This window comes from Equus quagga, chromosome 2 (assembly GCF_021613505.1).
Source record: "Equus quagga isolate Etosha38 chromosome 2, UCLA_HA_Equagga_1.0, whole genome shotgun sequence".
NCBI classification, from domain to species: domain Eukaryota; kingdom Metazoa; phylum Chordata; class Mammalia; order Perissodactyla; family Equidae; genus Equus; species Equus quagga.
In genome coordinates this window covers 102886685-102900880 of record NC_060268.1, presented here as the reverse complement: position 1 = coordinate 102900880, position 14196 = coordinate 102886685, and the positions used below count along the sequence as shown (strand labels likewise).

General features: G+C 53.0%; 1 protein-coding gene across 1 annotated transcript; it reads left to right on the top strand.

Annotated features, from left to right (window-relative positions):
- The first annotated feature begins 7354 nt into the window (after window positions 1-7354).
- Window positions 7355-12996, top strand: GDF2 (growth differentiation factor 2). Its single transcript, XM_046654764.1, has 2 exons — window positions 7355-7854; window positions 10436-12996. Exons 1-2 carry the CDS (start codon window positions 7515-7517, stop codon window positions 11377-11379), a joined length of 1284 nt encoding a protein of 427 aa, XP_046510720.1. The 5' UTR covers window positions 7355-7514; the 3' UTR covers window positions 11380-12996.
- Window positions 12997-14196: the final 1200 nt, after the last annotated feature.

Here is a 14196-nt window from a genome sequence, read left to right as displayed (position 1 = left end):
TGGAAGAAACCAGAGTCATTAGCCACCCCTCACGTTACGGAGCACCATGCAGTTTAGATAAAGCAGCTTGTTCAGCCTCACAGCAACCTTGCAACTTCCTACTCAATTGGTGACTCAGAAAAACAGGCTTGAGATGCTAAGTAATTATGTCCACCAATGTCTTACCAAGACCACAGCAATGTTAGCCTTGACACCCAGTGCTGCCTGAATCAAAGTCTATGTGGCTAGTGCTGGCCCCCAGCTTCCCGGCCAGTGACCTCCACCCCCAGCCCATTGGGGTCGTGCCAGTGGTGCTGAGGGGCCTCACAGTAAAGCAAGCTTGAACAAGACATGTATGTATGGAACAACTTTTTTTCCTCTTATCTGAAATATCAACATCACGTTATCAGAAGTCTGGGGTAGGGGTGGGAGAGTATGAGGAAGGGGCTCCAGGGAAAGAGGTATCGAGATGGTTCGACCAGAATGGAAGAGCTGGCCTCGGCTGGCGGCATAAAGACGGTGCGGGTACCAGCCTGTGCAAAACGCGTTCGACAGCAGCACACGCCAAGGAGGGCTGGCGGGGGTTTCGATGGGAAGACGGAGAGGGCAGAGCCAGCCTACTGGCTCTGGCTAGAAGTCATGCACCAAAACACTGAAGTTAGAGTTCAAGGCTGTTTCCTTTTACCAAAAGCTAGACACATAAAATCCTTCACTGCTAAACTGATGCTTCTGAGATTTCCATTCCCTTCCCGTCTCCTGCTCCCTGAGATAAAGATGCTCGTGCAAGCTTTGGTCTGCTTTTCCTTCTCACTGAGGCCTTGTCCCAATCCTAAACTCCTCCAGTCTCTCCCAGCAGTCCTGTTGGTATGAGTAGGAGGTAGGTGAGCAGAGGAAAGGACCTGTGTGTTTATTCAATTATGTAGCATCTCCTGTGTGCCAGATACCGTACTAAGCAGTACACACATACTGTGCATCTTGCCAGGCTCATACAAATCTCTTTTATCAAAACCAGTGTGCGCACTTGAACGTGCATCCAAATCACCTGGAGGCCTTCACCAGTTGCTGGGCCTTGCCCCTGGAGTTTCTGACTCAGGCCAAGACTTCGCATTCCCCACCAGTTCCCGGGTGCTGCTGCTGCTGCTGGTCCAGGGACCACACTTTAAGAAGCACTAGTCTAATAAATGTGCTGACCAGCCGGGCGCAGTCCTGAGTCAGGGAGTTCACATGGGCTGAACGCTTACTATGAACCAAATGGAAGCAGGATGCCAGGAGGCCAGGCCCGGAGCTGGGAAGTGACCCACCCCTGCTCTGCCCGGCTCGTGCCCTCTCCTGACAGCCTCAAGGCAGGTCCAGTTTTCATTCCTCTGAGCAATGTGTGGGTGAGTGTGGAGCTTGAGAAGCTCACAGAGAGACGTGTGTCTCTAGGGGGTGTTCCTGACCCCCTAGAGGCAGCCATACCACAGAAGTTCAGGCAGATCCCGTCCCACCTCCGTAAATGAAGGCTGAAGTCAATGGCTGCTGGAAGGATGAGCTTCTGTGATCCTTGAAATAAATGGATGAGTCAGATCTGCTTCTCTTGTTCATTAAATAGTACTTCTCCCTGAACAATGGCATGTGATAACTCCGTTTCTGTAATTCACAAGTCCTGGGAGAGGATGCTACAGAGGCTTTCGTTAAAAATCACGGCATAGTACTGCCAAACTGTCTGGGCATTGAGTATAGACAGGGGGACAAGGGTGAGCCGGCAGCCGTGGGGGGCGGAGCAGGCTGACCAACACACCGGGCAGAGCACCCCAGGGTGTTCAAGGACATATGCGGAGATGAGCACAGAGGCCTGCCCATGCGGGACCTCAGATCCACTGTGAACGCAGGGCCAGCTCATGGGGAATGTCGAATCATGGGAAGGATGCGCACAGTCAAGCCAACAGAAAACAACAGTGCCAGGGCCCTTTGTTGTGGCTCTAAGGTGAATCCAATAGGGTGCCATTGCTCAGAACACAGAGGCTGCATGGCAGAGGGGAGCCCCAAGGAGGCACTGAAAGGCGAGCAGATGGGCCCAGGGAGGGGCATGAGACATCCGCAACCAAGAACCCAACAAAAGCAGGGCGCTGCAGAAAGGAAGGGCAGAGCTGCCCCAGGGGGGTGAAGACAGGGATAGAAAGATCGACATCACACTGACAAGAACAACAACGAACATTGTTGGGCCCTTACCATGCGCCAGGCTCTGTGCTAAAGCCGTTCAGTGCTCCTGAGGAGCACCTGGGCATCCATGGATCCCCCTGGCCCTCTCCCTGGACACACAGCGTGGTACCAAATATGATTCCTGAGCACGGCCCCGGACGAGCGCAGGTGAGAGGCAGCTAGTACCATAGCTTCTAAAAGGCTGAAGCCCAGACACTGTGGTCTGGCTCACCAAAACATGGGGAAAATATAGTCCAGCTCAGCTAGCAAAGCAAATTAACATTTTTTTGTTCATCAAATTACTGAAGACTAAAAAGAACTACTGGTGAGGGGGTGGTAAGACAGATGGCTCTGCTCATGGAGTAAACCCTAAAAGAGCAGTTCTGGAAAGCAACAAGAGCTTTGAAAATATGTACATATACTTTGACTTAGATATGCCACTTCTCAGGACCCATCTTAAGAAAGAAATATAAGATATAGACTATAGTAATGTGCCTTGCAACGTTATCTTAATAAGTAGTCTAACTGTCCTACAATTGGAGAATGTTGAATACGTTAGGATATGTCCATACGGTTGGATATTGTTCAGTCGTTAAAAATGAAGTATAGGGGGCCGGCCCCATGGCCGAGTGGTTAAGTTTGCCGTGCTCTGCTTTGGTGGCCTAGGGTTTTGCCGGTTTGGATCCTGGGCGCAGACATGGCACTGCTCATCAGGCCATGCTGAGGCGGCATCCCACATGCCACAACTAGAAGGACCCACAGCTAAAATATATTACTATGCACTGGGGGGATTTGGGGGAGAAGAAGGAAAATGTTAAAAATGAAGTCTGTGAAAAATTTTTTATGGCACAGGAAGATACTTACAAAACCCTTAGGGGCATCTCCTTCTGGTGACCAGATCTAGACTCCTCTGGGAAATCATCCCAATCTGACTCTCATTCCTTGCTGCCAAGGACATCAGCCCCACCTAAGCCAATCAAGGCATTGCCTTTCCCGGCCACAGCGATTGGCTGGTGCATGGGCAGATGACCCAATCAGGACCAAGGAGAGAGCTTGAGTGCAACCAGGACTTCCTGGAAAAAAGGCTTTTGCTCCTCTCTCACTGGATGTGGACAGGATGCAGACCTCCTATGGCCATCTGGCCAAGACACAGAGATGGAGCGCAAAGAGCACACAGCGGAGGGCAGCTCTGAGTGTGGAGGAAACATCACTACAACTCTGCCTGTGCTCTGGACCAGCCTGTGCTAAAGCCAAACCTTGGCTGAACTTTTCAGCTCTCATTAGCCAGAATCCACTTTGCTTAAGTGTGTTTGGATTCTCCCTTTCTGCAACTTGCGGCAAAAGGAACTCTAAAAGATACGCTTTTGAATTTTTTAAAATTATGGTAAAATATACATAGCAAAATTTCCCTTTTTTGTGTGTGAGGAAAATTGGCCCTGAGCTAACGTTTGTTGCCAATCTTCCTCTTTTTGGTTTTTGCATGTGAGATGCCACCACAGCATGACTTGATGAGCGTTGTGTAGGTCCACACCAGGGATCAGAACCAGCCCATCCTGGGCCACCAAAGCAGAGCACATGAACTTAACCACTATGCCACCAGGCCAGCCCCAAAATTTACCATTTTTTAAGTGTTCCATTCAGTGGCATTCAGTACATTTACATTGTAGAATTCCATCTCTAGAACCACATTCCATCTCTAGAACTCTTTTCATCTTGCAAAACTGGAGCTCTGTACCCGCTAAACACTAACTCCCCATCCCTTCCCAGCCCCTGGACCACCATTCTACTCTGTCTCTGGGCATTTGACTATTCTAGGGACCTCATAGCAGTGGAATCATACAATATTTGTCCTTTTGTGACTGGCTTATTGCATTTCGCATAATGTCTTTAAGGGTCATCCATGTTGTGGCACATGTCATAATTTCCTTCCTTTTTAAGGCTGAATAATATTCCACTGTCTGTATGTGCCACATTTTGTTCATCCAGTCATCCCTTAATGGACCCTGGGGTTGTTTCTACCCTTTGGCTATTGTGAATAATGCTGCTGTGAACATGGGTGTACAGATATGTCTTTGAGACCCTGATTTCAATTCTTTTGGGTATATATGCAGAAGTGGAATTGCTGGGTGATACGGCACACTATTGGGAGAGGAGAGGAAGGATGAGAGGATCTTTTGTGGCTCAGTTAAGGCAGCCCTTCCCAAGACCCCAGCAATGGAAAGCTGGTGGCAGGAGAGGGAGGGAGTCCTTTTGCATGAGGACCCCACACCTTCTGGGAAAGACAGAACAAGATCCAAACCCTGTTCCCTATGACCAAGACATGAGGGGATCTGTCTACATGGACCAAGGCCCATTTGTACAGCAAGCTAAGAAGGTCTCTGAAATCACACAACCTTGAGGAAGTGGGGAGTCTGGGCTGGTGATCCAGGCTCCGCGTAAGAACCTAGAGATTTGTGAGAGAGGGCAGAATGGGATCAGAGCGTGACCACAGCTGGCCTCTTCTCTCGACCCAGGCACCTGCCACAGAGATGTGCCTTCTGGAGAACGGGTAAGCCTGGCAGTATGCCTAAGAAAGCTGTTATCTTGGTGCCCAAAGGCAGACCTTACGGAGACCTGGGCAGAAACCTGGACCAGCAGGGGCATCCCAGCAGCAAAGCTGCATGTCACTGAGTAGCAACAGTAGGTGGGCCCTGCTATGACCCCTTTCTTCCTCCCCTCTTCCAGAATTACAAACCGGACATGATACCACCCCACCTCTGTCTCCTTTGGACTAAATAAACCTGCGGGGCACTCAGACAACTCAGGAAGAGATGCCTGAGAGGGAAAACTAGACTTCCCAATAAAATGGGTCAGGAGGCCTCATGCAACTGCTTAAAACAGGAAAGGACATGGGACATACTGATACTCTGCGTTTCTTGGGCACGTAATTCCAGAAATACACAGGTACGTTGCCGTGCACAGCTCTGGGGCACCATCCACATTACGGTCTGGGTGACTAGCGCCTCCAGGCGGTGTTCACATGCAGCCCCCACGCCCCGATGTGGTGACCCCCCTATGTAAATAGGTCCACAGTCCCTTTCTGAGATACCCAAACCCAAAACTATCAGAAAAGCTGAAGTTCCTGTTAACTCCTTTCACAGCCAAGCTTTACCTGAATGGATATTTGTGTTTCTACTTGTTTCTCTGCAGAAATAATGTGTTTGGCTATGGGGTGTTGTCCCCAGCTCCACTGAGTATATTACACCAAAGTTCCAAACTCTGCAGCTTTCTGAATCTCAAAACCCACAAGGATTTTAATTTGAGAATTGTGGAGCTATGTACAGAATCTCAAAATGTTCACTGTCAGCATCGCTGGATGGTGAGGTTGTAGGTTATTTTTATTTCCTTCTCTATGATGATTTGCATTTCTCAAATTATCTGCGCTATATACTACTGTTATAATCAGAAAAAGAAATCTGTCATGTTTTTAAGAAAACATCAGGTAGCAGCCTCTTGAGCTTCCCTGAGCACATTCAGGACCCCCCAACACGTCTCTTGGCTCCACCTCTTGACTATGACAGCCTCCTGGGCTGCCTACAGGGATGCACACAGGGGAGGAGGCCGCCTTGCTCTCCAGCCCCTCCCAGCCTGCCCCACTACGCAGTTGCACAGTTGCAGCTCCATTTCCGGGGCTCTGCGCCTGCACATGTTTCCCTGTCCCTGGGAGTTCTTGCACTGAGCTGGCTCAATGCCCCGCATGCTTCCTGCGCCCTCTCCAAAAAGCCCTTCTGAAGTTGCGCCGTTCCCACCCATCCTCTCCTGGCAGCGTCCCCAAAGGCCGGGGACAGTAAGTTCTGTCTGGGCCCGGCCACTCTTCGGGCCTCCTGGTTTCATCCTGCCCCCACTAGGGCTGAGGACAAAACTGGGCACACTTTGGGATCTGTGACCTCAGCCTGCCATGGCCCCTCCTGCAGCTTTCTGAACCTGCTCAGCTCCCTACCCACCCCCACCCCAACCCCGCCCAGGAGCCTCGCCAGCGTGGAAACCTTTCCTGTTCAAATCCTCCTCTGAGTAGACCCTCAGAATATTTTTAACTACGCTCATTCTTTGTCTTGGTCAAACTCACACATGATGAAAATGGACAGGGTCTAAGTGTGGACATGATGCTCTTGAAATAACACAGACCCCTTGCAGTGGCCTCACGGGCCGCTTCTGGACTGCTCACTGCTTGTCAGCTTCCTCAGGCCAGAGGACACCCCCTGGGCATGCACTGGCCTCAGAGCTTCCCTCCCCTCCGTCCTCTATCCTAGCTGACCAGCGTGGCCCAGTCAGCCGCCCAGCTGACTTGAGCAAGAACCAGCCCCCCAGGACCAGGACAGAGCTCCTCTGGGGTCCTGCGGCCAGCAGCTCTCAGTGTGTGTGTGTAATTCCTAGAGAGCAGGCTGGGGTGGCACAAGGCTCAGCCAGACCCAGGACAGAGAAGTGACAGCCCTAATGCAGCCACTGGACTGACCAGGGCTTGCAGTTACCGCCATGATGTTTAGCACACAATCATAATTGTCTTAAATCCTTATAACTCCCTTGTAAACTGGAGGCTCAAAGACGGGAAGCAATTTGCTCTGGTCACGCTTAGGAGGGACAAGTGAGGCGGCTGGGGTTTGAACCCTCAACTCATCCGACTCTGAAGTCTTCATCGCCTCGCTAAATTATAGGTGCCACATTCACCCACGATCTCTAATGCTCGGGAACTCGCTGGACAGATGAGAAACCGAGGCAGGAGTACATGAGGCACACACAGGGTCCACCTCCACAGAGGGCAAGCCTCTCACTGCCGCTGTGAGGGTCCCCACCCCCTCTCCCACCCTGCTGCAGAGGTGCCTGCGTCTTCTGGGAGTTTTGTGTCCTCGTGTCTATATTTGGAGGACTCTGTGGTCTTGTTTGTTTCCTGGATTCTTCATTTCGCCGCCCCGGAGATGGAGCATTTGTCACCCTGTCTCGAGATTCTTCTGACCAGAGCTGGCAAGGAAATGAGAGTGGATCCTAATTAGGGGGCGATAACCCCACAGCGAAATTCGGGTTCTTTGGAGCAGGCCGTGTCCTTCCCACAAGCCCTGTGTGTTTGTCAGATGTTTACAGAGCCTTCATTAACTGAGAGTCCCCTAGATAAGAGGTCGGCGCGTGGCATCAGGACCAGATAAGCCCAAGTGGAGGACGCTCCAGGGCTGCACTGGAGAGCCTGTGAGCCTGCCGGCCGGGGGCTCCGTGCAGAGTCGGGGGCAGGACGATGCAGGCCCGCGCCTCCCCGGCTCCTCCCCGCGCCCGCTAACACGCCCGGCACCCGCAGTCCCCTGTCCAGGGTGAGAGCGGGTCCCAAGATGTGCCGCGGGGCGCTACGGGTGGCCTTGCTCGCCCTGCTGGCCTGCTCCGCTCAGGGGAAGCCGCTGGAGAGCCGGGGGCGAGCAGCAGGCGGGGGAGATGCCCACCTCCCACGAGGGGGGCCTGGAGGTGAGCAGGAGGCGGGCACCTTCGACCTGAGGATGTTCCTGGAGAACATGAAGGTGGATTTCCTGCGCAGCCTCAACCTGAGCGGGGTCCCCTCCCAGGACAAAACGCGAGCTGAGCCACCCCAGTACATGATCGACCTGTACAACAGATACACCACCGACAAGTCGTCCACCCCCACGTCCAACATCGTGCGCAGCTTCAGCGTGGAAGGTAGAGTCGGCACCCCGGGTGGGGGGGTGCTCAGTGGTCCACAACTGGGCTGCTCAATATGGTGGCCACTGGACACATGAGGCTCTTTAAGTTTCCATGAAATATACTTAATAACTTGGCTCTTCCGTTTCACTAGCTTGGATTCCAGTGCTCAACAGTCATGTGTGGCTAATGGCTACCCTCTAGGGCAGTGCAGATTATAGAACATTTCCATCATCCCAGAGGGTTCTACTGGACAGCTTTATTCTAGAAGATTCTCTTTCCCTGGGCCCGGTGCCACATTTAACCCAGTAGTTGTGTGGGAATGCCAGCTCGGTTTCTTCCATCCCTTCCCTTCCCCCCCCTCCCCCCCCCCCCCGTTCCCTTCCTGCCTAGAAACAGACAACTTATTTAGCCGCCAACCATCTGGGATATTTCTAAACTTTGAAAGAATGTCTATTTCTCACTCATTGAAAGGTGTCTAAAATTCAGATAAATTCCTCTGAGAGAGAGAAACATTGGCGGACAGCTTAGTGATTTTCTAAACATAAAATAATTTCCCTGACTTACGAGGACCAGGAGGTAACAAACGTCGGCTTAGGTCTTAGGTCCACTGAGTCACACGACGCGGGGGAAAGGATGGCGGGCAGGGAAGCCCAATGCCTGGGGCACTTGCCAGGGTCGCATATTGGTTAAGCGGCTGGATTCCGACCCAGGCTTACCCGTCTGCACAGTCCGGTCTTCTCTTGCTGCTGCGGTCTCCCTCGAAACAGCCGGAGCACAGGGCTTCTCCCCTCCTGAGCTGGAGCCCTGCCAACTCCTAGCGGGCCCTACTCAGTGTCACGGCAGGCCACACCTGCCCTGCCCGCAGAGGATATGCCCAGACTAAAAGATGCGATGGTCATGATGCCCAAAAGAAGAAGAAAAATCTGGATTTTATGGGAACTTGCCTGATTCTTAAAACATAGGCTTAATGTTTTAAAAAATGCAGTCTGCAGGTCACCTAGATACTATCAGCAGCTCATCATGCCCACAGGACCTGTCTGTAATCCCTGCGTTAGGTGCAGGCTGGACCTAATCACCAAATCCCATAGTCTGGGAGTCTAGCGTCTGGAGCCATCTCGGTGCACCCCCACCTCCCCCCGCCCCAGCATTGTCAGTGTCCTGGAAACAAGTGCTCCACCTGTGGCCAGCACCCCTATGGGGGTCAATTATGCTTTCCTTCCAGGTGGTCCCGGTACAGCTCAGGGAGGCAGGGCACTTGTTTTCTAGATGTCCGATGTGGTCCCACCGCCATTTTCAAGGCATGCCACCTTAAGAGCACGGTGGGTCATTAATGCAGTGCTCACAGACCCCACTCACCTTTCACATATGCCGTGGCAGCTCAGCTCGTTCTGTAGGAGTTAGAATGGCCCGTCCACACTGGGTGGGGGGGCCACAGAGAGCTGTGTGAAAGGCCACGTGCTCTTGAGGGGGCGGCATGCACAGATGGGGAGGAGGGCCTGGCGAGGACCCAGAAATGTAGACTGAGCATCAGCTGTGAGCCAGGGACCGTGTGGGGTGCATTTCATGCGTCATCCTGTGGAAGCCTCACATGGACCCTGGGAGGAAGGTGGGATGAGCCCCATTCTACAGATGAGGAAACTGAGGCAAAGAGGGACTCAGGTCTTCTAAAGGTAACAAGGTTAGGAAGGGGCCGAGTCAGCATCGACACTTCAGTCTGTTACACGCTGCCGGGTTTCACAACAGCACACAGTCTCCTCTCGTGTTGGCGCAGAGTAGGTGCTCAAAAAATGCAGCTTCTCTTCTCTCTTTGTGATCGAGCCCTGTGTGACAGAGACGTGCTAATGGCCGTGTGTCAGCCAGGAGAAGTGGGCAAGTGAGACAATCATGTGGCTAAAAGGCAAGCTTTGTTTTTACCTAACATGACAAAGCAGTTGAGGCTAAAGCATTTTTTCCCTCAAACATTAAAAAAAGTCATCCACTTTCACTTTGCTCGCAAGTTACAAATCTGAATGATTTCTACACTCTCTAGATGCTGAGATTTTTAATTGTCCTCGTGTTGGAATTTCACCATCCCCCCCCAAGATCTCTCCTTTAAAATCACACCCTCAGGATCTGCACTCTGAGGCTGACAGTGTGCTTTGCTGTTTTGTTTATTTGATCCTTTTTTTTTTTAATTAAGTGAGGATCTTTACAGGATGTGTGCACTTTGGCAGCTAAACACCCTAAACCCCAGCCTCCACGTCTGTCAAAGTGGAATAATAATTAGATCTTCCCAGGGTCAGTGTGGAGAGGCAAGTGAAATCTAGTATGCACAGCTCCTGGTGCCATTCTGGGCATACAGTAGCTGCTCAATAAACAGTTGGACCTGTCAATTCCAAGGCAAGGCATCTCTACCTCTGTTTGTCTTTGGAAGATGCTAAATGTACCTTTTAAAATTCTCTTCTATGCTAAGGGCTTAAGTGTAACCAAAAAAGATTTGATAGGGACAGGCAATGTCATCCAGGATGCCCTTTCATCCAAGCCATGAGCCTTAGCTTTGGTGTCGTGAAAACAGATCTTCCCAGCAGATGCCCATCACCGTGTATTTGCATTTCAGATGCCGTCTCTGTAATGGCCACAGAAGACCTCTCCTTCCAGAAGCACATCTTGTTCTTTAACATCTCCATCCCCAGGCATGAGCAGATCACAAGGGCCGAGCTGCGGCTGCATATCTCCTGTCAAAGTCACGTGGACTCCTCTCACGAGCTGAAAGGCAACATGGTCATTTACGATGTTCTGGATGGAGCAGACGCCTGGGACGCCTCCATGGGGACCAAGACCTTTCTGGTGTCCCAGGACATTCGGGACGAGGGCTGGGAGACCTTTGAAGTCTCCAGCGCCGTGAAGCGGTGGGTCAGGGCAGACTCCACCAAAAGCAAAAATAAACTGGAAGTGACCGTGGAGAGCCACAGGAAGGGCTGTGACAGGCTGGATATCAGTGTCCCCCCGGGCTCCAAAAACCTGCCCTTCTTCGTCGTCTTCTCCAATGACCGCAGCAACGGGACCAAGGAGACCAGGCTGGAGCTCAGGGAGATGATCGGCCATGAGCAGGAGAGTGTGCTCAGGAAGTTGTCCAAGGACGGTCTGGCAGAGGCGGATGAGAACAAGGACGAGGAGGATGTGGAAGGCTCCATGGCTGCGGGGTTGTCTTTAGCCAGACGGAAGAGGAGCGCTGGGGCCGGCAACCACTGTCAGAAGACCTCCCTTCGGGTGAACTTCGAGGACATCGGCTGGGACAGCTGGATCATTGCACCCAAGGAGTACGATGCCTATGAATGCAAAGGCGGCTGCTTCTTCCCCCTGGCTGATGACGTGACGCCAACGAAACATGCCATTGTGCAGACCCTGGTGCATCTCAAGTTCCCCATGAAGGTGGGCAAGGCCTGCTGCGTGCCCACCAAACTGAGCCCCATCTCCATCCTCTACAAGGATGACATGGGGGTCCCCACCCTCAAGTACCACTACGAAGGGATGAGCGTGGCAGAGTGTGGGTGCAGGTAGTGCCGGCCCACGGGTGGGGGAAGCAGGGTGGAGGGAGGGTCCTAATGACAGGTCCTATGTCCCCCTGGGCACAACAGGGACTAGTCCCTCTGCATGCCAGCCCGGAAAGGAAAGGGAGCCACCACGTCCTCAAGGTCAAGTCCTGCTCTGCCTCTCATGGCCCATCTCAAACTCACCCCAAGGGGTTTAACTGCAGGGGAAAGTGATGGCAAGGGGCGGCGGCCTTTGGGGAGAAGAGGAGAGCCTAGAGGGTTGTTGGGGTAGAAGGGGAGATGATGCAAAGGGGACAAGAGAAAAACTAACCCAGAGTCAGCAGAAAACTGAGCAGACATGAGCCAGAGGAGTATAGACAGATAGGTGGTGACTCACAGATTGATGGAAATTAAAAGCGACGAGAAGGACAAGGCTGATTCCAATGACCTCAGGGAGTGCGGGGGAAAGGAGGGGACAGTGCTCTACACCCATCAGTTCACTGATCCCCACAACCCAGTGAGATGGCGCTGTGACCCCTAATTTACACATGCAGAAACCAAAACTTGGGCAGGTCGGTGCACGGGTCAAAGACAAGATTCCAACCCAGAGGTCTCCATCGGTCTGCCCATCACCAAAGCCCAGGACCTTCCCAAGGGCCCCATCGCAGCTCAGCAGGTCAGCTTGCAGCTGAAGAACAATTAGATGCTGCGAGGTGAGGACTGTGGGGCAAGCTGGAATGAGACCCGGCCGGCACCCACCAGTGTGGCCGGGCTGCCTGTCACACCCAGGGCACCTTCTGACTGCTGGGTACCTGTGCTGATTCAGTGGCCAGATGTTTTTTAAGATCACCCCTGGATCACTGAAAAACTACCCCCCAAACCAACGGCAGGATGGAGAGAGCAGAGGATGGAAGCCTGCAGGCTGCAGTGCACATGGTCGCCGGCAGTGCTTTGACCCGTTGGCACAGTGCTCGTGTGGCCACTGGGTCACGCGGGGCCCCTCACCGCCCGTGGACTCAGACTGTGAGGTGGTTGGGAGGGGCGGCACACTTTACCCTGAGGGGTGGGCAGCCTGCAGCCCGTGTCTCTGCAGTTACTCTGCATAGCCAACTCTCCAGCACAACCCGCCGTGGGCGTCCCTCCCACCAGGCCTGCCTGGGAGAAAGGGCCTGGATTCGAATTTGTTGGAATAAATGTGCTCTTGCTTTGGCATTGGCAACATCCCTGTTTTTACTCCTTGGTGACATGTACTCAAGTGACGACATCCAGGCATACTGGGCGAGGGCTCCTGGCCACTGAAGAACCCGGGTCCTTGTTGGGCATGGCCGGCTCTGCCTGCTTTGCTGGCTTTCTTGAGTATTGTGCATCGCAGCCCCTGTCCCGGGCTTGGGCTGCAGGACTGGACTCAGCCCCCACTGACCCCAAAGGAGGACAGAGTTTCCGTTTCCTCTGCATTTCATCCTCTCTCTAGACTCTCGGGGCCGCACATGGAATGGGAATGGAGTGAAGTGAGGAAGAGTCTAGAAGTGGTGAAGATTCCACTCCACGGCCTTCTCACGCTGGCCAGAGCAGAGCCTTTAGGAGGCCTCGAGACGCCTGGGCCCTTCCCACTGGTTGAAGCTCCCAGTATATTAAATAAAATGGTTTGTGTCGAATGTTTACATGGAATCAATGAATAGCTTTAACACAAAAATATGGTAAAACATCATTGTTTAATTACTGGAGTTATAGAGAATATAAGTCCTGGTACAATGATGTTCTTCAATCATAAAGATGGGTGACGAGCATCTTTCGGTTCTGAGGCTGTATTTCTGTGCCTGCATCAAAGTTTCTCTTGGAAATAGTCAAATATCTAATATATGGCCTTTCTTGAGTGTGAGACCTGGGCCTGATGTCCCCCAGCCCCACACCCCGCCCACCCCTCCTTACAGGCCCTTCTTTCCCTTGGGGGTGGAGACGAGGGGCACAGAGACGGAGCTGCCACAGGACGGGTAGACACGTGTGGGCAGTGTCTCTGCACATCGGGGGGAGTAGACGTGTCCATATAATGGCGCTTGTGTGGGTGTGCACGGTGGGCATGAGTGTGGGTGAATGTAGGTGCTTGCAAGTGGACAATGACAGGTAGCCCCATGCCTTCCTTGACCTCCCCACACGTCAGGAGAGGGACGCCCGGGCTCCCACTAAGAGACACATCATTTCCGCCCCACACCCTGGGGCCTGCCCAGCTCCCCAGCATCTGCTCCCGCCACACTCTTCCTCTGATGCCCAGCTCCAGCCAAACGCCCTCAAGGCCACTCCCTGTTCTCAGCCCTGGGGTGACTGCCCTAGCCGCCCCACTCCCAGCTCCACAGCCCGAGTCCACCTTCTGGGGCCCAGCTGTAGTGTCACCCTGTCTGTCCCCTCTCCCGATGTTCCAGTTCTGAACTCCCTGGCCCTGAGGAGCACTAGAATGCCTCTGTCTCACGGGTGTCCTGGGCATGGCATGGGGGCCTGCTGACCTCTTGTCTTGAACTGCCTGTGGCACCGAGTCCTCTGGGGACAAGGCCTGCGAGCCTCTGGCCTCTGTCACTCAGAGGGCTGACATGGCCTGTGGCTCAGGACAAACGTATTTGGACGGATGTGCTGGGACAGAACATGCAAGAAGTGCCCCCAGAAATGCTCTGTCTTCCATTTCACCAGGCCTGCTTTCCACCAGATTCCCCAAAACTTGCTCACGCCCAGCTGGAGAAGGAAACGCACGAGCTCAGTCCGTCCTCTGGACTCTCTGTGATGCAGCCAGTTAGCCCTCCGCCAAAGGACCACCACTCTCAATGCTGCATTTGTCATGTTTCCTGAGGCATTCTCA